Below are 22,660 nucleotides of genomic sequence, written 5' to 3' on the forward strand. Positions count from 1 at the left end.
TGTTTTGTTTTGTTGTCTTTCTCCACCTTCTAGACTGTGAGCCTTTTGTTGGTTAGGGATTGTCTGTTACCGAATTGTACTTTCCAAGCGCTTAGTACAGTTCTCTGCACACAATAAGTACTCAATAAATGCGGTAGAATGAATGAATGAGTGAAGGTTTGGAGGTAACAAGAAAGTGAGGCCATTGGGGACGGTGAGCAAGTTAGCATAACTTTTAGAGGTCCAGGGAGAGACCCATATCATTGATATCTAACCTGACCAAAATTGTCAGCAGGGATAGTGCTTGAAAATCCAGGAATCAAGAGTTGCAGACGTGTGCCAGCTGTAGATGAAAACGTGAGGACCACTTGTAAATTGTGTATATCTAACATATTTTTGCCTAGGAGACCCCGAAACAAAGTAATACATTCTTTTTAAAAAAAAATTAAAATAGGAAAGTCATTTTTATGAATTTTAACATCAAATCCATTGGGAAATTGACCAAACAAATCCTTAATTTCATTCAGTCTTTGAAGTGGAAATTACTACAGGTATTCTCCAAGAGAATAATTTTGGATGAATAATACATTTTTCCTTGTAATTTAAAAATGATAATTTATCACATTCCTACTAAGTTATCCTCATGCATAACCAATACATCTAAACCATGAATTTCAAATTCATGAATTTTAGGAGCGATCTGAGTTGCTTTCAAGAATTTTGACAAACATATCAATAGCATAGAAACATCAGAACCTTGGATTATCATGGTGAGATCCCTGTAGAAGAAAGTACAAAGATTTCTAGGATCAGGGAACATGTCTTCCCTGTTGTACTCTCCCAAGGGCTTACTACAGGCTTTGGATGCAGTGAGTGCTCAATAAATACCAACGATGGATTGATTGATTGATTGATTTAGAAGGCAGGACATGAAGTCACACTTTCACCTCCTTTCAGAGTATTGTTTTTGAAGATGGCTCTACCAGTAGTGCAAGCTAATTCTGGGCAGGGAATGGGTCTAACAACTCTTGTTGTCTGGTTCTGTCCCAAGCACTTAGTACAGTGCTCTGCACACAGTAAGAGCTCAGTGAATATGATTGATTGATTGTGCGATCTTCTCTGTGGGGCTGAAAAGGCCAGTCTGGAAGAAGCAGCTGTGTCCATGAAAGAAGTGCTTCCTTGTTTCACTAATGGAGTAGCCCTTTTTGAGCCTGTCTCTGTTTTTGAACTGTTGGGAGATATCTCAATCTTCCCCAAAGCCTTTGTTCAGTAAAAGAAAACCCTCTCCCAATTGCTGCCCACTAAGCCAGTTTGTCTGCAGTGGTTTCCTAACTGCTTAGTGCCATGTTACCCTGTTGAAAAATAGGCTTCACTCACCCAGTGGTATTGGTTGAGCACATACTGTGGGGAGAGCACTGTACTAAACATTGTTTGATACAAAAGAGTGGATAGATATGTTCCCTGCCCACAGGAGCTTATAGTCTCACGGGGGAGACAGACATTAATATAAATACATAAATTATGGTAATGTACATAAGTGTTGTTGGCCTGAGGGTGGGGTGAATATCAAATGCTTAAAACAAATCCAAGTACATAGGTGGATTCAAATGACTCCACTATGCCTTTAAGTGATATATACTGTCCTCCTCGCATGTATATGTCTACTGTGTACAGAACAGTAGACTAAGTGCATGGAACAGTACCCTGGAGATATTATACACAATTCCAGCCCTCAAGGAGTGCTTGGGAGAGTACAATATATCAGTATAACAAACTCATTCCCTTCTCACAGTGAGCTTACAGTCTACAGTCTAGGAGACATTGGCAAAACTGTTCAAGTAGCTGGATGTGGCATCTCTAGTAGTCACAACAGTTCAGAAAGTTGGGCACCACAACCACTTCATCGACTTTGAACATGGTATGCAGCTACTAACTAGATGCCCCATGGGTACTGCATGCTTACCTGTCATCCTGCCCAAGGACATGCAAGCCTCTGTGCGTCGTGACTCAGTGCCAGTCGAAGGATGCAGTACACACTCAGCATTCATGATTTAAGACCTTGAAGAAACTATCTTGGCTCAGAAGATGGTCAGTGACTGATAAAATCCTTCTGGGAAGTGTCAGTAGCACCACACTTGTATCCATCTGGCTACATCAGAGACCAGAGGAAAATAAACTTCCTCGAGTTTGGACGTAAATGCTTCTCTTCCTTTCTACCCCACTCAGAAAGGAACGGGACTGCTGGCGCAGTCTTGAGAGGATGAAAAAAACCCACAGGCCATTCTGTTGAGAAAGTCTTTACCAAGTCCCCCAGCTGCTCTGGCTCTTCAGTGATTCACCAGTATAAACACTGAAGTAAGAATAATGCTCTTTATTATTTATTGCACTTGGACTTGCTTCTTTATTCACCCCTTCCTCAGTCCCACAGTGCTTATGTACATATTGGTAATTTATTTATATTAATGTGTGTTTCCCCCTCTAGACTGTAAGCTCACTGTGGGCAGGGATCATGTCTACCTACTCTGTTATTCTGTACTTTCCCACAACACCTACGAACATATTGGTAACTTATATTAACATATACCTCCTCCTCTAGGCTGTAAGCTTGTTTTGGGCAGGAATCGTGTCTACCAACTCTGTTATAGCATACTCTCCCAAGTGCTTAGTACAGAAATTTAAAGATGGTTTGGCTCTGTGTTCTCTCAGGGGTGATTTTTTTAATTTTATGGTATGTCTTAAGTGCCATGTGTCAGGCACTGTTCTAAGTGTTGGGCTAGAAACAAATTGATAAGCTCATTCCATGTCTCATTTGGACTCACAGTTTAGAGAAGAGATAGAACAGATATTTAATCTCCATTTTACAGTCGAGGAAACCAAGGATCCACGTGCTTGGATCAATATAGTAGCAGTTTGGTTGAGTCAGTCAGTCAAGCAGTCATATTAATTGAGCACTTTCTGTGTGCAGAGCACTTGGAGAGTACAGCGCTTGGGAGAGTACAGTACGGCAGAGAAAATAATAATAATGATGGCATTTATTAAGCGCTTACTATGTGCAAAGGACTGTTCTAAGTACTGGGGAGGTTACAAGGTGATCAGATTGTCCCACGGGGGGCTCACAGTCTTAATCCCCATTTTACAGATGAGGTAACTGAGGCCCAGAGAACTTAAGTGACTTGCCCAAAGTCCCACAGCTGACATTTGACAGAGCTGGGATTTGAACCCATGACCTCTGACTCCCAAGCCCGGGCTCTTTACACTGAGCCAGGCTGCTTCTCTAGAGAGACGGTAGACATGTATTTTGCCCACAACAAATTTACACTCTAGAGGGGGAGACAGACATTAATATAAATAAGTAAATTACAGATATCAATCAAAAGTATTTTTGAGCATTTACTGTGTGCAGAGCACTGTATTAAGCGCTTAGGAGAGTATAATGTAAAGGAGTTGGTAGACATGTTCCCTGCTCACAACGAGCTTGTGCCGTGGGGCTGAGGGAGGGGTGTTTAAAGGGTGTAAATCCAAATGCAGGGGCAAGATGGACAGGAAAAAAATGTATTCTAACGGGGTTGAGAAGGTGAAAAATGAGCAGGAGGCTGGGAGACTGTGCTGCTAAAAGGAACAGGGAAAAAGCATGGGTTTGGGATTCAGAGGGTGTGGATTCTAATCCCGGCTCCGCCATTTGTCCGCTGTGTGACCTTGGGCTAACCACTTAACTTCTCTGTGCCTTAGATATCTCATATGTAAAATGGGGATAAAGATTGTGAACCGCACGTGGGACAACCCAATTACCTTGTGTCTTCCTCAGCGCTTAGAATAGTGCTTTGCACATAGTAATCGCTTACCAAATATCAGTATTATTATTCCACTAGGAGTAGTAAGAAGAAATGAGAGCCACGTTGAAGACTTCCCGTATCGTTTCGTTGTCTTAAGTCTCCTGAGGAGGAACTTGGGAATTGCATTTTTGAACTTTTGTGAGGGCACCAACTAGGTGCTATTGATTGGAAATGAGCCATAATAGATTATGCAACTAAGAGTTTATTTTGAATTTTTAAAGAACCAGTCTCATGTGGGTCCTATTTTTTAGTCTTAATGGGCACAACTAAGATAGAACATTTATTTGGATTGTTTCTTTGAAAAATGCCTTATTCAGGTTATACTATATAAGGTGAGTCAAATTCAGCTCATAAACTATGACCTCTGTATTATGCTATTTAAGAAATTTGAGAAGTTATTTTCCTTAAATTTCAAAAAAATATTCACTTCCCCAAAATGTGCAGAACTCTGGAATGCCTGTCTATATTAAAGTTGGTGGAACCAGATGAAAGATTGAAATATCTAGCCAGAGAAAGGAAAGGCACTTAAAGCTAATTTTTAAACCTCTATGTGTTTTCTAAACAAAGTACTGTTGGTTATTTTAGCCAAAATTGTGATTAACAAAGCACTTTATTTTGTGTCTTTGCCTGTTTTAAATAGAATATTACTTAATCATGTTTATACTAGCCGAACTTGGCCTACTATAGTAATTGCTGAGCACAGCTTACTGGTTTGAATAAAATTACAATATCTGTAATTGCTTGTAAAGTGAGCTTGAACATTGAACATTTATATCAGCAGTTGATTTTCTTTCTTTTCTCTGATTTTCAAACAAACCAATGTCTGGCTTCTATATTTAATAAATCTTGGCATACATAAGTTTCAAGATGATTGTGATCTGTAATGACTACCCACGCCTTCAGTTGCTTTAAGGCAGTAAAATAGATTTCCTTTGAATTATTGGCTCATAAATATGTTAGAAATTAATTGAGCAACAAATTTTATTTTACTATGAATGTACTTTGACTTATACAATATCTTTAAGAGCCCTTATTGCTTTTTTTAATCCTGATGCCTATATCTTCTTTTCTTTGTCACAAATATCAGTGACATTTTACAGACAATGAAATTGAGGGACAGAAAGACTAAATGATGTGGTCATAGACCGAACAAATAATAGAGTTGGAATATTATTGGAATTACTAGAATAGGTGGAATATATTTAAAGCCCAGTTAGAAATCGAATAGTAAGCTAGCTGTCTTCCTGAGTGTTTCAGGAATTTTTCTAGCAATATTCTCAGATTTTGGTTAAATGTCTTTATAGTCCAACCATTTGGACATGTATGCCCAGTGGAAAGAGCACAGGTCTGGGAGTTAGAAGGACTTGAGCTGTAATCCTGACTCCACCACTTATCAGCTGTGTGGCCTTGGGCAAGTCATTTAACTTCTCTGTGCCTCAGTTACCTCATCTGTAAAATGGGGATGAAATTTGTGAGCTCCATTTGGGACATGGACAATATCCAAACTGATTAACTTGTTTCTACCACAGTGCTTAGTTCAGTGCCTGGCACATAGAAAGCAATTAACAAATAACATAAATATGTGTGTGTGTGTGTGTGTGTGTGTATGTGTGTGAGAGAGAGAGAGAGAGAGAGAGACCTATATATGTCACATATATCTTGCATTGTGCCATTAGAGAAGCAGCGTGGCTCAGTGGAAAGAGCCAGGGCTTGGGAGTCAGAGGTCGTGGGTTCTAATCCCGGCTCCGCCACTTATGTGCTGTGTGACTTTGGGCAAGTCACTTAACTTCTCTGGGCCTCAGTTCCCTTATCTGTAAAATAGGGATTGAAACTGTGAGCCCCATATGGAAGAACCTGATTACCCTGTATCTACCTCAGTGCTTAGAACAGTGCTTGGCACATAGTTAACACTTAACAAATGCCAACATTATTATTATTAGTATTATTATTATCCAGGAGCATTAGAAGGTGTTGCTTGGCATTTGTCTGGATTTGCATGGCTTTTAGTTCTAATAGCAACTAAAACTAGGGCAGTTAAGATTTGGGCACAGTCTCAAATTAAGTGAATTTGTGGTTGTCACATTAAACTTCAGCTTCCTCTCTAGGGGAAAACAGTGTTCATGTACTGATGGTGATGATTATGGTGATTATGGCATTGTTAAGCGATTGCTGTGTGCCAAGCATTGTACTAAGTGCTGGGGTGGATAAAAGCCAGTTAGGTTCCATATAGGACTTAAAGTCTAGGAGGGAGAAAAGGTATTGAACCCCCATTTTGCAGCATGGCCTAGTGAGAAGAGCATGGGCGCCGGAGTCAGAGAACCTGGGTTCTAATCCTGCTTCTGCCAATTGCTAGCTGTGTGACCTTGGGCAAATCACTTAATTTCTCTTGCCTCAGTTTCTTCAACTGTAAAGTGGGGTTTCAATACCTGTTCTACCTCCCACCTAAGACCGTGAGCCTCATGTTGGACAGGGACTGTGTCTGATGTAGTCAACTTTTCATTCATTCATTCAGTCGTATTTATTGAGAGCTTACTGTGTGCAGAGTACTGTACTAAGTGCTTGGGAAGTACAAGGTGGTAACATATAGAGACGGTCCCTACCCAACAACGGGCTCACAGTCTAGAAGGGGGAGATAGACAACGAAACAAAACATGTGGACAGGTGTCAAGTCGTCAGAATAAATAGAAATAAAGCTACATGCACACATTAACAAAATAAATAGCATAGTAAATATGTACAAGTAAAATAAATAGGGTAATAAATCTGTACAAACATATATACAGGTGCTGTGGGGAGGGGAAGGAAGTAGGGCGGGGGGGATGGGGAGGAGGAGAGGAAAAAAGGGGCTCAGTCTGGGAAGGTCTCCTGGAGGAGGTGAGCCCTCAGTAACTTGTACCTACTCTGGTGATTAGAGCAGTCAGACAGAGCAAGAGTTTAGCAAGTACCATAAAACAAACAAACTAGGCCATGCTGCTCTTTAGACTGAGCTCTCTGTTCCTTCGTTTGGCATCCTGCTGGTGGTAGGAATCTAAGCCTCAACTGCAGTGCAGTAAAGCCCTAGCAGAAGTTCAATTTGGGGGCTTTACCAGAGCTTGATGACTGTAAAAAAAAAAAAAAAAAAAAAAAGGATCCCCCAGCCTGCTCAAACCTTAAATGTAAAAATAAAAATTGCCCATGCAGAGGGCAGTTTATTAAAGAAAGTGCAAATTCTTTAATTGGCTGCTCTCTGTCAGTAGCTAAGTGTGCAGTGCTGTCGTTCTAAGCTTCTGACACGATAGCACTTCTATGTAAACATTGTTCTTTGTTTTGACCCTTTTCCTCACAGTTTTTTATTTCTAAGAAGGACATGAAGTGTATGAAATATATATCTAGGCCCATCATAGAAAGAAAGGGTTGTCAAAATCCACCAATCAGTGCTATTTATTGAGTGCTGACTCTGTGCAGAGCACTGTGCCAAGTGCATGGGAAAGAATAATGCAACAGAATTAGCAGACACGAAATACAACCAATTCTGATTGGGGCTGGCTCTCTGTAGATAGTAATGGTATTTGTGAAGCGCTAATCAGGTTGGATATATACTCCTATGGGGTAGATCACAGCAAAAATTAGCCCCTCCTGGAATCTAATCCAGGTGACAGAGCCAGTGCTTAGAGCAGTGCCTGATACATAGTAAGCACTTAACAAATGCCATTACTATTCATTCATTCTTTCATTCAGTTCATTCAGTCGTATTTATTGAGCGCTTACTGTGTGCAGAGCGCTATATTAAGCGCTTGGAAAGTACCATTTGGCAACAGAGACAGTCCCTGCCCACAATGGGCTCACAGTCTAGAAAGGGGGAGACAGACATCAAAATAAGTAAACAGTCATCAATAGCATCAATATAAATAGAATTGTAGATATATATACATCATTAATAAAATTAATAGAATTATAAATATGTACATGTATACCCACAAATGCTGTGGAGTAGGGGGGAGTAGAGCAGAGGGAATGAGTGGGGGCGATGCAGAGGGGAGAGAGCACAAAGGCTATTCTTAGTAACCTGAAAATTCAGCATTTATCCTCACCAAGTAATAATAATAATAACCGTATTTGGTAAGCACTTACTATGTGCCAAGTAATGTATGCTTATGTGAATATGGCAGTGTTGGCCATTTTTCAAATCCAACCAGGTGGATTCTCAGTCTTCAGGTTTCTTTTGTATATCTTGGGCCCTACCGAGATCTTTTTTGGATCCTGAGATTTTGCAGATGATCCCAGATTCTGCCTTAACACATCTTTCCAACCCTTGCCCCAAACCACAGAACCCAAGAGTCTGTTTGTTGCCCCTGTCTCTCTAGCACCGGCCAGGGAAAAACCTAAATAGCTCTGGTCTAGGATGGCCACATGTGGCAGTTGGAGTGGCTAGTGACGGCCCTCAGGGAACCTGGACTTGCCTTTGCCAAACCAGAAGTAACAGATATCTTTTATGTGCCTTACGCAATGTAACATAATGCTGTCATCAGATCCCTTAATGGAAATCTTCAGGACAAAGGCCATATTCCTGGGGGACTCCTGACCTCCCTCCAATGCTCCCTAACTGTTGTTGCCTTCTCTTACCTCTTAGTTCTCTGTTAAGAGGGGGGCCCTTTATGAGCCACGATCCTGTAGTAGTAGTAGTAGTCTTAAAAATATTTATTCAGTGTTCACTCAACGGCAGGAGCTGAGATGTGCTGATATAACAATTGCTACAAAAATACCAACTGTCAGTTCTGTGGTGTTTCCAGTCACGGTGTATGGATCTGAAAGCCAGACAGTGAAAAATACAGGATAGAAAGAGCATTGATTCTTTTGAAATGTGGTGCTGGAGAAGGCTTTTGCAAATACCCTGGACTGCCTGAAAAACAAATGGATTTTGGAGCAAATTAGGCCAAGGTGGTCTTTGGACGGCCAAATGATGTGAGTTATAGTAACATATTTTGGACACAATCAGGAGGACTAATTCTCTGGAAAAGATACTAATGCTAGGAAAAGTCCAGGGAAAACATGGAAGAGGCAGACCAGCAGCTAGATAGAGACCATAACAACAATAACGGAAGAACCATTACAAAGGTTATGGATTATGGCAGAAGACAGGATGTCCTGGAGAAAATATATCCGTAGAGTAGCTATCAATCGGAAATGACTACGGCACTTGATAATAATAACAGGAGCCGAGATGGAGCTTGGCTGGAGCTTAATATGAAAAGAGTAGAGATGAAGCCACCCGATGCTGCAGGATGGTTGGACTGGGGACAGATTAGCTGAAAACCATACTGTCCAGGGGAAAATCAGATGAATAATCACGCTAGCCAACGACCAGGCCACCACTCTGAGTGGAGGCCCGGGACCAAATGGGGTTATCACAGGGAATAACAGTCACAGCTAGAGAGCCACAGTCGACCTGCCACCTCGGAAGTGAGGACTACGCATCTGCTGTCTCAACTCATTGAACTTTGGTGCTGGTCTGTTTGGCTTTTTTGCTTTTTTTTTTTGTATGGTATTTTTTAAGCGCTTGCTATGTGACAGGCACTATACCAAGTGCTGGGGTAGATACAAGCTAATCAGGGTGGACAAAGCCCATGTCCCACATAGAGCTCACAGTCGTCATCCCCATTTTACAGATGAGGGAACAGAGGCAAAGAGAAGTGAAGTGACTTGCTCAAAATCACACAGCAGAGAAGTGGAGAAGTTGGGGTTAGAACTCAGGTCCTTCTGACTCCAGGCCAGTGATCTATCCACTAGGCCACACTGTTGCTGTAGTATGTAAAGAAATTGTCAGGAAGGAAATCGTAATAGAAAGTAAAAATCTATAGTTTGTCTGTCCCCCCTCCCCTTTCTATTTCCCCCTCTAAAACGATACATAAATATTCTCCAAAATTGAAGTGATTTAAAATACTCATCAGGAGAGTGACTGAAAACATTCTCTTTAAATCGCGGTAACTTTCCTGTTAGGACGTAGACAAAAAATAAAATGACTTGGATGCCTAAAACACCATAAGCTAAATGGTGTGTGATTATTTATGACTGTCTTCTAGAATTATGCACTTATTAACTTGCAAATAAAATAGCTACTGGACTGGGAAACTTGATGTATTTTTAAAGGAGGAGGGAAGAGTTTTTTTAAAGTTTCTTAAAAAAGCACAACGTCGATTTAATTTTAGTCACATCTGAGGCATTCGGTCGTAGCTTTCCTGCCATGAATTTCTTGATTTTCATGAGCCTGGGCGTTCCTGTTCATAAGATCCTCCTAAGGTATCCTAAAGGCAAAGCAAGGGTGGGGGAAGCAGGGCAGTGAGAGCGAGGAAGAATGAGACAGAATCAGAATTATGAAATTACCCCAACCATAGTTACTGTCTCTTGAGAATGAATTTAAAATAAATTAACATGCAATAAAAAGAACTGATGCACCATTAGACGTAATCTCCAGTTCACGGCACACAAATTTAACATAATTAGGGCACAGTTTGCCTTGTCATGCTGATAGATTCTTAAATTACTCTGACTTTCAATAAAGGAAAAATATGGCATTTATTATGTTGGGAAGATTTACTGTGCACTGGGTTGTATCATTTGATGAGAAAAACAAATTATCATCTTATAAAGTGAAGACAAAAATCTTAGCTGCCGTTTTTATCTAACTTTTTTATCAAGGTGAAAGAGAACTGAGAATCCAATTGTAGTGTTCTCATAAAGACTGTAGTGCTATAGTTTGTCTTCTGCTTGTTTTGCTGTTTGCTTCAATATAAAGGAACTTAAGTATAGCACATATCCTTGAGATAAAGAGGGCAACTAACCACTTATGTTTTACACTTGGCTGTTTGTATCTAAAGTACATGTGACCTGTGATATAAGGCATGTGAATATGGTCATTATGGTGAACTAGATTCTCCCAACACAGTTTCTTATTCCGTCCCTCAAACATCAGAAAGGTACTTCTAAGATGAGTGTTTTCATTACTCTTTTTTGTTGAACACTATTTAGGAATCAGGGCAAATTCATTTTTTCCCACACGGTGTAGTGGTCTGGATCCAACCGAAACTGATCAGTCGATGGCATTTATTGAACACTTGCAGTATGCAGAGCACCGTACTAAGTGCTTAGAAGAGTACAGTACAACAAAATTGGTAGACACATTCCTGCCCTAAAGAGTTTACAAGGCATGAATGCTATACAATAGGGTTTGGGGAACATGAAGTTCCTCAGGGACACAATTTTGTGCATCATAGGAGAAGTGACTGGATAAGATCATCTCTCTTTCAAGACAGAGAATTTATATCTTCATGTTAAAATCCTTTCAAAATCTTTCCTTTTCAGAGAAGCAGCGTGGCTTAGTGGAAAGAGCACGGGCTTGGGAGTCAGAAGTCATGGGTTCTAATCCTGACTCCACCACTTGTCGTCTGTGTGATTTTGGGAAAGTCACTTAATTAATGATGGCATTTTTTAAGTGCTTACTATGAGCAAAGCACTGTTCTAAGCGCTCAGGGGATACAAGGTGATCAGGTTGTCCCACGTGGGGCTCACAGTCTTCATCCCCATTTTACAGATGAGGTCACTGAAGCTCAGAGAAGTTAAGTGACTTGCCCGAGATCACACAGCAGACATGTGGCAGAGCCAGGATTAGAACCCATGACCTCTGACTCCCAAGCCCAGGCTCTTTCCATTGAGCCACGCTGCTTCTTGTGCTTCAGTTACCTCATCTGTAAAATGGGGTTTGAGATTTAAGATTAAGATTAAGACCTTGTATCTATCCCAGTGATTAGAACAGTGCTCAGCACACAGTAAGTGCTTAACAATTACCATCATCATCATATTATTATTAGCTCACAAATATTAAATGATCTTTTAATTTTGGCGAATTGGCATTAGAAAACATTATTATTTTTAATTGATAGAAGTTAGGCTTTCCAAAGGATTTTCCCTGTATCATTTGAGAGAAAGAAAGTGGAGGGGAAGAACATTCAGTGACTTTAGTGGGCCGTCCAACTTCCAAATTTCTTTTACCTGAGGCATCTCCTTGGATTTTACTGGATAACGAAATGACTATTTAATACATGATAGTCTATCAATCTCCGCAGTGTACCCACCAAGACAATTCTCTGCCCGTTTCCTCTCCAAGTCAGTTGTACTTACTGTGTGCAGAGCGCTGCGGAGAAGCAGCATGGCCCAGTGGAAAGAGCACGGGTTTGGGAGTCAGAGGTCATGGGTTCCAATCCCGACTCTGCCACTTGTCAGCTGTGTGACTTCGGGCAAGTCACTTAACTTCTCTGTGCCTCAGTTATCTCATCTGTAAAATGGGGATTAAAACTGTGAGCCCCACGTTGGACAACCTTGATTACCTTGTAAACCCCCCAGCGCTTAAAGCAGTGCTTGGCATATCGTAAGCGCTTAACAAATACCAACATTATTATTATTATTGTTACTATTATAACAGACACAGTCCCTGCCCACAACGAGCTTACAGTCTATGCTCCATTGTCCATGTCTAGGCTCTTGGTGAGGTTCTTCTCCAAGGAATATTTCTTAAAAGTGTTACAGTAAAATAAGGTCCAAAAAGCATGTGTTCATTTAAGAGCCTGATTGAGTTTGGGCTTTGTTTTAAAGTCCATAGCAGTGTTTAGCCGAGTGAAATTCTTCAGATTAGGAAGGATATTCTTTTACGATTCTCATGTAACATTGTCCATGGTTTTTGAAGGAAATAGATTACATAGCAGTATCAATTTAGGTTAGAAGGGCGGGAAACAGCCGGGGTCAGTTGATGACAGTGGCAGAAGGTGGGATGTCCATGTTGAAATCCAGTAGTGCTGAAGCTGTTAAGATCAATTTGCTAGAAGAGGAGCTGTAGGAAGCAGTGTTGCCTAGTGAATAGAGCAAGGGCCTGGGAGACAGAAAGATCTGAGTTCTAATCTGTACTCTGCCACTGATCTGCTGCATGACTTTGGGCAAGTCACTTCACTTCTCTGTGCCTCAGTTCACTCATCTGTAAAATGGGGGTTAAGACTATGAGCCCCTTGTAGGACACAGACTGTATCCTATCTGATTAGCTTTTATCTACCCCAGAGCTTTGTACAGTGCCTGGCACATAGTTAAGCGATTAACACATACCATTTGAAAAAAAGGAAGTAGGGGGAAGTGGGTATTGACTGTAGCTATGGGGTTGTGGGTTGTAGGAGCCAGAAAAGACAAAAAGCCTTGGTAACCCAGTAGGGCTGGGCTCGAGGAGTGGTGTTTCTCCAACAAAAATGCAGAAACAAAAACCAGAGTGGTGATCACTTCAAGAGGCAAAGATTTCTGCTGCGTTGACAGGGACTCACAGTGGAAAAGAGGGAAATGTAAGTTTCTTGAGGACTTGAGAACTTAAGTTTCTTAAGTTTCCTGACTCTCGTTCTACTCTCCTAAACACTTTGACCACGTTCTGCCCACAGTAGTTGCCCCCCAAATAGTACTGATTGAAAAAATGAACACAACCACTATTGGTTTCCATTACATTAGGTAGATTTGCACTACAAAATTCTTTCAAGATGAATTCTTTTTGGTTGCCCCAAAGCAGCTAATCATTTAAAAATTGTATTCCACACAGTTCTAAAGTAGTTCATTCCTCTGCTCCAAATAATGTAATCCTGATTTGTAATTCCTCTCATTACCACAGACTTTTCATCAAAACATCAGGCAGTGCCAGTGTATTGCCTAGTTTGCCAGCAGTGGGTTTCAAATTCATATGACTACTGGGAAAAATGTATGCCAAGAGAATCTAGCAATTTTTATTTTCATGGGCTTCAGTGGGCAAGACAAAAAGGGGAGGATTTTAAAGGTTTCTTAAACTGTTTTATAAATTGGTTCATTTTGGGGAAAAAGACCACATCCTTAAGTCATTGCTCATTGGGTTTCAAAAATTGTCATTTTCGTTGAGCATTTGTAAATCTTTAATATGCTTGTAATATAAAATGCGTTGTGATCTCAGTTTTTTTCCTTTCCTGATTTTTTAATACTTTGAACATATATTTTATCTTTAAATAATTCTTTTTATGAGTAGCTACAGGGGCATCACTGAACATTCCTTATTACAAGGTAGTAGGGACAATGTTGAATTTAAAATGACTTTCAGAACAGCATCCAAATTAATGTGAGGCTTAAATATTGGAGAGTTGGGAGAATCACACAAAATCAGGTTTTTTTTGGTGGGTGGGAAATGGGGTTTTAAGTGTCTTAGGTGGAGGGGGTATCAAGGTGCCTTTGTGGCTTAAGAATAGGCCAGAAAAAAAAATGGGCCTTGTGATGATAGTATCGTATTTCTGCTGTCACAGGTTGGTGCCATTTGGTAACTCTTGTGCTGCAGATATTGAATCTCGTGGAAGGAGGTTTAGCCGATCTTTTCAAAAGCATATGCTAAATGAACTGGAGCAAAAGCATAAAAATATAACTTGGTTGCATTGGTTGGGAGGGTGTCAGAACGTCTGTGGGGTGAGAACTTTTTTACTTCCAGGTGAGAAGAAGAATAATAATGGTATTTGTTAAGTGCTTACTATGTGTCAAGCGCTGGGGTAGATACAGAGTAATCAGGTTGTCCCACATGGGGCTCACAGTTTTAATCCCCATTTTCCAGATGAGGTAACTGAGGCACAAAGAAGTGAAGTGGCTTGCCCAGGGTCACACAGCAGACAAGTGGCAGAGCTGGTAATAGAACCCATTTCCTCCAAATCTCAAGCCCGTGCTTGGAAAGCTCATTACAAGTGTAGCATGTGAACCTTCTGCGTGCCACCTCTCTCACTTCTGGGTACTCCTCGCCAGTGTCTCTCAGCTGCCCTTTACCTCCCTTTTTCTCCGGTCTTTCCAGCAGCCCATTATGACCTTCCCTCAGTCCTCTTTCAAAGCACCTGTCAGCCAAATTTCTTTTTCTGTAGTTTCTGTCTACTAGCTACGAAGACCGAAACCGAACTGCCAGTTCTTTAAGGGAACACACCACAGCCCACACATTTAGCTCCGGTTCTGCTACCAGTCTCAGGTCCCAAAGGTCCGAAAACTATGCAGGTGTTTCTTTTCTTTTGAGCAGTGAGGAAACTGGAATGTTTTCAGCACGGGCCTGGGAATTGAAGCAAGGCTTGAAGGTGGGAGAGTGGAGTCAGTGACAGAGCGACATTGGAGGCCTGTTGATTTAGAAGAATTCCCCAGTGGTTTGGAAGCATATTCTCAAGACAAGTTCTAGAGAGCTTCAGTGCATCCTCAGATATGATCGTGTGTAATAGATAGAGGACAGGACCTGTCATGGAGTAGCCTAAGGATGTTGTGACTTTCTTAGGCCAACTGAATTTGTTGAACTCCTGCCAACATGTTGGTGTGTTGATGGTGTCAGCTGTTTTTGAAAGGTCTACAAAAAGCATACTTGTGCTCTGTGCACTTTTCCCATGACAGACATTCTGCCTGGTTCATATTTACTGTGCCGTATTTTGTTGAGGCCCTACATTAAGATTCAGATAGCACCCAGGGCACTGTATTCTTCAGTAGAAGAATCAGTGGAAAGCAGTGAGACCCCAATATTTTCCACAGTCAGCATACAATATAATCATCCCCCTAACTTTGGCATTGGCACCATAATGAACTCAGCAGAAAGTAGCGTGTCTTACTTTTTCCTTCCCTCAAAAGTAAATTTCCAGATGTGAATGTTGTCATCTTAGGGGGCCCTACGATGCCTCTGCTGCTAGAATAAAAGCAAAAGAAAGCTGCTGGAGGGCTCAGACAGTAAAGAATTCCCTTTTTTTTGTTACAAAATGATAGGAGTCTGTAGACCCAGTAATGCCAAGTTGCTCTTATTGGCAAACAAGAAGCAGCCTTGCCTAGTGGATAGACAGGCCTTGGAGTCCAAAGGTCCAGGGTTCTAATTCCAGCCTTATTATTTGTTTGCTGTGTGATTTTGTCCAAGTCACTTAACTTCTCAGTGCCTCAGTTACTTCATCTGGAATATAGGGATTAAGACCGTGAGCCCCATGTGGGACATGGACTGTGTCCAATATGATTAGCTTGTTTTTATCCCAGCACTTAGTACAGTGCCCGGCACGTAGTAAGCACTTAACAAACACCATAAAAAATGGAGAAACAGCATGCCGTCATGGATAGAGCACAGATCTGGGAGTCAGAAGGACCTGGGTTCTAATCCTGCCCTGCCACTTGTCTGCTGGGTGACCTTGGGGAAGTCCCTTCTCTGTGCCTCAGTTACTTCATGTGCAAAATGGGGATTAAGACTGTGAGCCCCATGTAGGACATGGACTGTGTCCAACTTGATTAGCTTCTATCTACCCCAATGTTTACTACAGTGCCTGGCATATAGTAAGCACTTAACAAAGACCATTTAAAAAAAAAGAAGAAAAAATGAAGCTTGGCATGCTAACCGGAGGTTTACCTTGGGTTTTTTTTTTTTCCCTGCCTATTTTGTTTGTATATCACTCTCTGGGCAGCCGTGACCTTCTTCCCCTAGGTGCGTGATCAAATCTCACCAACTGCCCCCCTTCCTGGGGCCCCACTTGGGCCATTTCTAGACTGTGAGCCCATTGTTGGGTAGGGAACGTCCCTATATGTTGCCGATTTGTACTTCCCAAGTGCTCTGCACACAGTAAGTGCTCAATAAATCCAATTGAATGAATGAATTTTGGCTGCTTTTGATCTTCAGTTTTCCCAGGAGCTGCAGTCCCTGCCTCAGTGGCTCTGACATTCCTGTACCCCTCTAGCCTCGGCTCCTCCTTACCCACTGTGCCCCATTTCCAGTCGTCTCCCCCCATTCCCATTCCCACCTTCCTCTGCTGCCAGTGTAATAGGTATTTTCTACAACAATAGGTTACTCAATATTTGACTTTGACAACTATCTATAACCTTTGGTGTCTTGGATATTATTCTTTGACATTTAATTTTAAGAAAAAATTAATTTTACCTTTTGAGGAATATGATAAAGTGATGAAGAAGCGGGTCTAGTGAAAATTTTTCGTAATAACGGTAATTGTGGTGTTAAGCACTTACTATGTACCAAGTGCTTAATACTAAGCGCTGGGGTAGAGACAAGGTAATAATAATAATACTAGTTGTATTTGTTAAGCACTTACTATGTGCCAAGCACTGTTCTAAGTGCTGGAATAGATACAAGGTTATCAGGTTGTCCCACATGGGGATAATCAGAACAGACACAATACCTGTCTTACAATACCTGTCTCACATGGGGCTCAATCTAAGTAGGTGGGTGGGTAGGTATTGAATTTCCATTTTACAGAAGAGGAAACTGAGGCCCAGTGAAGTGACTTGTCCAAGGTCACACAGCAGGAAAGTGGCAGAACCAGAATCAAAACCCAGGTCCTCTGATGCCCGGAGTTGTGCTCTTTCCGTGAGGCCGTGCTGCCTCTGAAGGAGAGAAGTGAGGAAATCCTTTCCCCTTGAAATGGAGCCATCCCGACATCAGGCCCAATCCCTCTGGGATTTTGGATCTGACCATCACAGAGATCAACAGCCAGCTGACCTCCAATCAGTTGTTGAGAGCGTTACTCTCCAAACCACTGGCTAAGAACACTTTTTGTTTTCTCCTCCTCCAATTTAACAAATATTTTGGCATAAGGATTAATCGTCACATGTGCCTCTTGTGGCTGGTAGGAGTGAGCTGCAGTGTTTAGCGCTCCGTGTAGTTAATCCTGCAGTTTGATGAATAGACGTTGAAGAGAGGAGGGGGTTTGGCATCCCGGTGTGTCATCACAGGGTTAACCATTCTCGCGACTGTCACAGCACACAGCATCAAACCGTTGTTTTAATGCACTGAGTTATTAAGTGAGAGAGAGGGAGATTTAGCACTCTGGTGACCTGAGCTGGCAGTGGCTTTGAGCTTCCCGTCTGCATGGCATCGCTTCTGACTGGGACTCTGAACATGGGGACCTTCTTCAGCGTTGTGAAGCGGCGTTATAAAAGGAGGCGAAAGAAACGTTCTGAAAGGAAAGGTAGGGCATTCCTGTTTCTGTCGTCCAAGGGAGAAATGGTAATGAGCTTTGTAAATAGAAATCCAGTGGAATTTAAACTATTTTGACGTGTTTTTGGAACTGTGCTTATTTATTGGATAAAAATTTCCTTATGCTGCGTATTTTAAAATGGTTTTTTAAATTACCCATTCTTCCATTTGCATCTCAGGGAGACAAACGATTGAATTTTTAAGAAGCAGCATTCAGCTTCATATGGAAATTTGTAAAAACATCCATTACAACTCCCTTAGCATCAAAGTTATTGTGTTTATTTTTAAACAGCCAATTTTAAAACTTTCAAAGTTTGCAGCCTTTTGTCTTTATGACTACTTCCCCCCTAAAAATGGATGTCTCGTGAGGGTTTGCTACCACTGGCTGTCTCTTAATGTCTAAGTAAATGAGCCTGACATGAAAACTATGCTTTTCACAGTGGAAGGGAGATAAGTGTGTGTATGTGCAGCTATTCTAGAAGAAAGAGCCTGTTTCTTGACATTGGAAGAAAACTACGTGCCGTCCAGATTGCCAGATTATTTTGTTTTTCATTTTTCCATGCCACTTCTTTTTCAATTCAAGTACATTTAAGTTAAAAAAAATCCTGACTTCTTAAAATCAAATATTTGAAATTGCTTTTCAGTTTCATGAGAATGATAATTTCCAAGATGTAAAGACCAGTTATGTATTTATAGAAAAGCTTATTTAATTTGCATTTTTTGCAGAGTAAAATGGATGGATTAATAAATAGTTAATGCTCCAACAGTATACAATTCTATCTGGAGGAAAGAGCAGAATCTTTCATAAAGAACAATGCTAAGTGCCTAGAAATGGCTGTTCTATTTTCTCATCCCATTTGAATTTGCATAGAGTGAGAATTCTTCTGGGGGACTCCTTTTTATCCACTTTAATATGGCTGGACAATGATTTAGTAGTACAAGGTCTCGTGGTCAACTTCTATCCCTTTGTTTAAAAAAGAATAGAACTCTAATATGCCTATTGGTTTCAGTCTTCTTTTTTGGGATCAATATATATTGTATTCAAAGAGTTACCAAACCAGACTATCTCAGAGATCATGAAAAGCATGTCGCTACAAACCTCCTCTTGTAAATAAACTTTGAAACGAGTTATGTGATTCATTGGCATTTCATTCCTTGTCATTGGAACTACACTTTTCTGCTACTTTGTACAAAGGCCAGTGCATTCGTTTTTGGTAGCAGCTGAGTGATTGAACCCAAATAGAGATGAGATCTTTGAAAGAACTATTGATGATTTATCAGCTACTCTACCAAAATGTTGTAAATCGTAGACAGTGAAAATCCAAGATTAACAAGGAGATGATTCTGGGTGTGATTAACAAATAGCTTCAGAGAAACAAGATTTACTGAAATAAGGCATCAAACAAAAACAAATAAGAAAAAGAGATAACTGAAACTTCAAAGAGCATCTGGTTATATTTTTGTTTGATAGGCACACTAAGCCAACAGAATTAAAATGGGTACAATCATTTCTGATTAATGTATAAATATTAAGTGCCATTATGTTTTTGTGCATTCAAGGAATAATTTAAAACAAATTGGCAACCCAAAGGTATAGGAAAATAAAAATGGAAATTACCTTTCTCAGGTCCAAATTCTGATATTTCATTTGTTTATATTTATCATTGACATTCCATAATTTGTATTGTAAAGTATTTGGAAGGAAAGACATGTACTTTTGTAATAACAGATATTTTCATGCCTGTCTTCATTTTTTAAGGAATGCTTGTCCAGTTATTACTGTAATAATATAAATATGCTTAACACCCAAATATTATGTTAGGACTATTCCATTTCAATAAAGTCAAATCTGCTATGGTCCATTTTGGTCTAATTATAGTGAACGTACCACACAGAATACATTTAGAGAAAAAAAAATTAGAAAAGCTACCTGTGAAGCAGTAGAGTTGCAGCTAACTCACTTGGATGAAATTTACACACGTTTTATAAAATCAAGGTCACTAGTTGGTTACAAAATAAATTCCTAATAATGTGATTATTTTCAGCATTTTGATAATGGAGCATAATTTTAAAGAGCTGCTAAATTCGTGTATAAAAGGAGTTATGCTTTGCAAAGGCTGTTTTGCCTTTTTCAAATTGAATTGCTATTTGCTGGTAACAATATTTGTGAAGGATTCATAAGTTATATGACTTGTGCTAGTAATATTTTAAGAACATGATTTAAAATTTCATTTGGTCCTCTTGGAAGAAGTGTCTTGAGAATTTATAGATAGATTTAGCAGTCAGAATAGAACAATTTGAAGAAAGCAGTCCATTCCAGACAACCAGAATTATTGAAAAGTAATACAAATCTGCTTTTATTCATTCATTCGTATTTATTGAGCGCTTACTGTGTGCAGAGAACTGTACTAAGCGCTTGGGAAGAACAAGTCGGCAACATATAGAGAGGGTCCCTACCCAGCAATGTGCTCACGGTCAGGAGCGGCACAGGTGTGATGTGTACATGCTGCCCACCTTATTCTGGTTAGTGTTAGCATATTTCCCAAGTGCTTAGTACAGTAGTCTGCATGCAGTAAGCGCCTAATTAATACGAATGAATGAATAAATAGTATATCACCGTATTGTAAAGACCGTACTAACTGCTGGAGTAGTTACAAATATTACAGACCACAAACTGTCCCTGTCCTGAATAGGGCGGTAGGTAAAGACAATGATAACAATAGATCATAAACAATAATATTCGTATACGTATTCTTGTACTCTGCCATTTCCCATATTCATAATGTAATGTCTCTCTCCCCTTCTAGATGGTAAATTTTTTTTTTTAATGTTCTCTAAGTGCTTACTCTATGTCAGGCACTGTACTAGTTCCTTGGGTAGATACAAGATAATCAGGTTGGACACAGTGCATATCTCAAATGGGACCCACAGATGAGGTAACTGAGATACGGAGAAGTTAAGTGACTTGTCCAAGGTCACACGGCAGATAAGTCGTGAGGCCAGGTTTACAACCCATGTCCTCTGATTCCCAGGTGCAACCTTTTTCCACTAGGCCATGCTGCCTCTCCTTGTGGGCCGGGGTCATGTCTACCAGTGTGGCTCAATGGGAAGCGCCCGGGCTTTGGAGTTAGACGTCATGGGTTCAAATCCCGGCTCTGCCAGTTGTCAGCTGTGTGACTTTGGGTAAGTCACTTCACTTCTCTGTGCCTCAGTTCCCTCATCTGTAAAATGGGGATGAACCCTGTGAGGCCCCTGTGGGACAACCTGATTACCCTGTACCCCCCCAGCGCTTAGAACAGTGCTTTGAACATAGTAAGTGCTTAATAAACGCCATCATTATTACCAACTCTCTTGACTTCTACTCGCCCAAGTGCTCTGCTCACAGTAAACGCTCAGGAAATACCACTGATTGATTAACAAGTATCAGAGTCAACAAAGGGAGAATGTGGTTTACTTGCTCTGTACCAGGCCCTGTACTCAGCATTAGGGTAGATGCAAAATAATCTGGTCCCAAATGGGGCTCACATTCTAAGTAGGAGAGAGAAAAGATATTAAATCCCCATTTTGAAAATGAGGGAACTGAGGGACAGAGAAGTTAAGTGACTTGCCCAAGGTTACATAGCAGGTACATGGCAGAGCCGGGATTAGAACCGAGGTCCTCTCACTCCCAGGCTTGTTTTTTTATTTTCCATCAGGCCACACAGTTCCCAAGTGGGAGTTATCAGGCTCCCAGTTGCTCCAGGTAAACCTTTTGAATGATAAACCCTCCCAGCCCAAGCCTCTCAGTGCTTTGCACATAGTAAGTGCTGAACCCACTGTTGGGTAGGGACTATCTCTATATGTTGCCAACTTGTACTTCCCAAGCGCTTAGTACAGTGCTGTGCACACAGTAAGTGCTCAATAAATACGATTGATTGAATAACAAATGCCATCACCATCAATAATAATGATGATGATGATGTTAAGTGCTTACTATGTTCTAAGCACTGGAATGGGTACAAGATCATCAGATTGGACACAGTCCTTGTCCCACATGGGGCTCACAGTCTTCATCCCCATTTTACAGATGAGGGAACTGAGGCACAGAGTAGTGAAGTGACTTACCCAAGGTCACACAGCAGACAAGTGGCAGAGCTGGGATTAGAGCCCATGACCTTCTAACTCCTGCCCGATGCTCTATCCACTAGGCCATGCTGCCTTTCTAAAATTTGTAAGGGAAGGTTGCCCCCGCCAAGGGGCTGGGCGAGGTTGATCCAGGTGGCAGATCTTCTAGACTGTGAGCCCACTGTTGGGTAGGGATCGTCTCTATATGTTGCCAACTTGTACTTCCGAAGCACTTAGTAGAGTGCTCTGCACACAGTCAGTGCTCAATAAATATGGTTGAATGAATGAATGAATGCCAGAGTCCTGATCATAAGGGGATTTCCACGAGTCACATTCCAAGCAGGACTTGTAGGACTTGGGGAGGCTATCACCACAGCCATGGGCTTCTGGCAGAGTTGCAATGTAGGCCCTAAGCCTGTGCTGGAGAAGGGGCTACTGGGAGGCTGGTCTGCTCCTCAACACCAAAGCTCTGGCCTGGGAGGGAGACCGGCCTCAAGCATCTGCTTTGTCTTCCGTTAACTGCATTAGAGAAGGAGCTTCTGGGAGCCCACCCGGTGAGGGGCTTGGGCGGTTTCTGTCCGGAGCAGCGGCAGGCCACAGGACCTCAGAGCTGCCAAACTAAGCAGCTAATCGGGCCTCTTCAGGGTGTCACGCAGGACTGGTCATGATGAGCTTCATGAAACGGGAGGCGTTTCAGTCTACATATGAACCCTGGGACTTCAGGATGGAGAACTCACGCTGAAGAATCTAC

General features: G+C 41.2%; 1 protein-coding gene across 4 annotated transcripts in view; it reads left to right on the forward strand.

The window, feature by feature from the left end:
• The window catches only part of ADARB1 (adenosine deaminase RNA specific B1), a 219,952-nt gene that overhangs the window by 82,438 nt on the left and 114,854 nt on the right, over window positions 1-22,660 (forward strand). The window contains exon 1 of one of the 4 annotated variants that reach the window (XM_038748932.1): window positions 17,641-17,797. The exons of the other annotated variants lie outside the window; for them this stretch is intronic. Coding sequence (XP_038604860.1) covers window positions 17,698-17,797 — 100 coding nt within the window. The 5' untranslated portion in view covers window positions 17,641-17,697. Of the gene's footprint in view, window positions 1-17,640; window positions 17,798-22,660 lie in introns of those variants that run through there. 4 annotated transcript variants of the gene reach the window in all.

Source organism: Tachyglossus aculeatus, chromosome 7, assembly GCF_015852505.1.
Source record: "Tachyglossus aculeatus isolate mTacAcu1 chromosome 7, mTacAcu1.pri, whole genome shotgun sequence".
In the NCBI taxonomy this organism is placed as follows: Eukaryota; Metazoa; Chordata; class Mammalia; order Monotremata; family Tachyglossidae; genus Tachyglossus; species Tachyglossus aculeatus.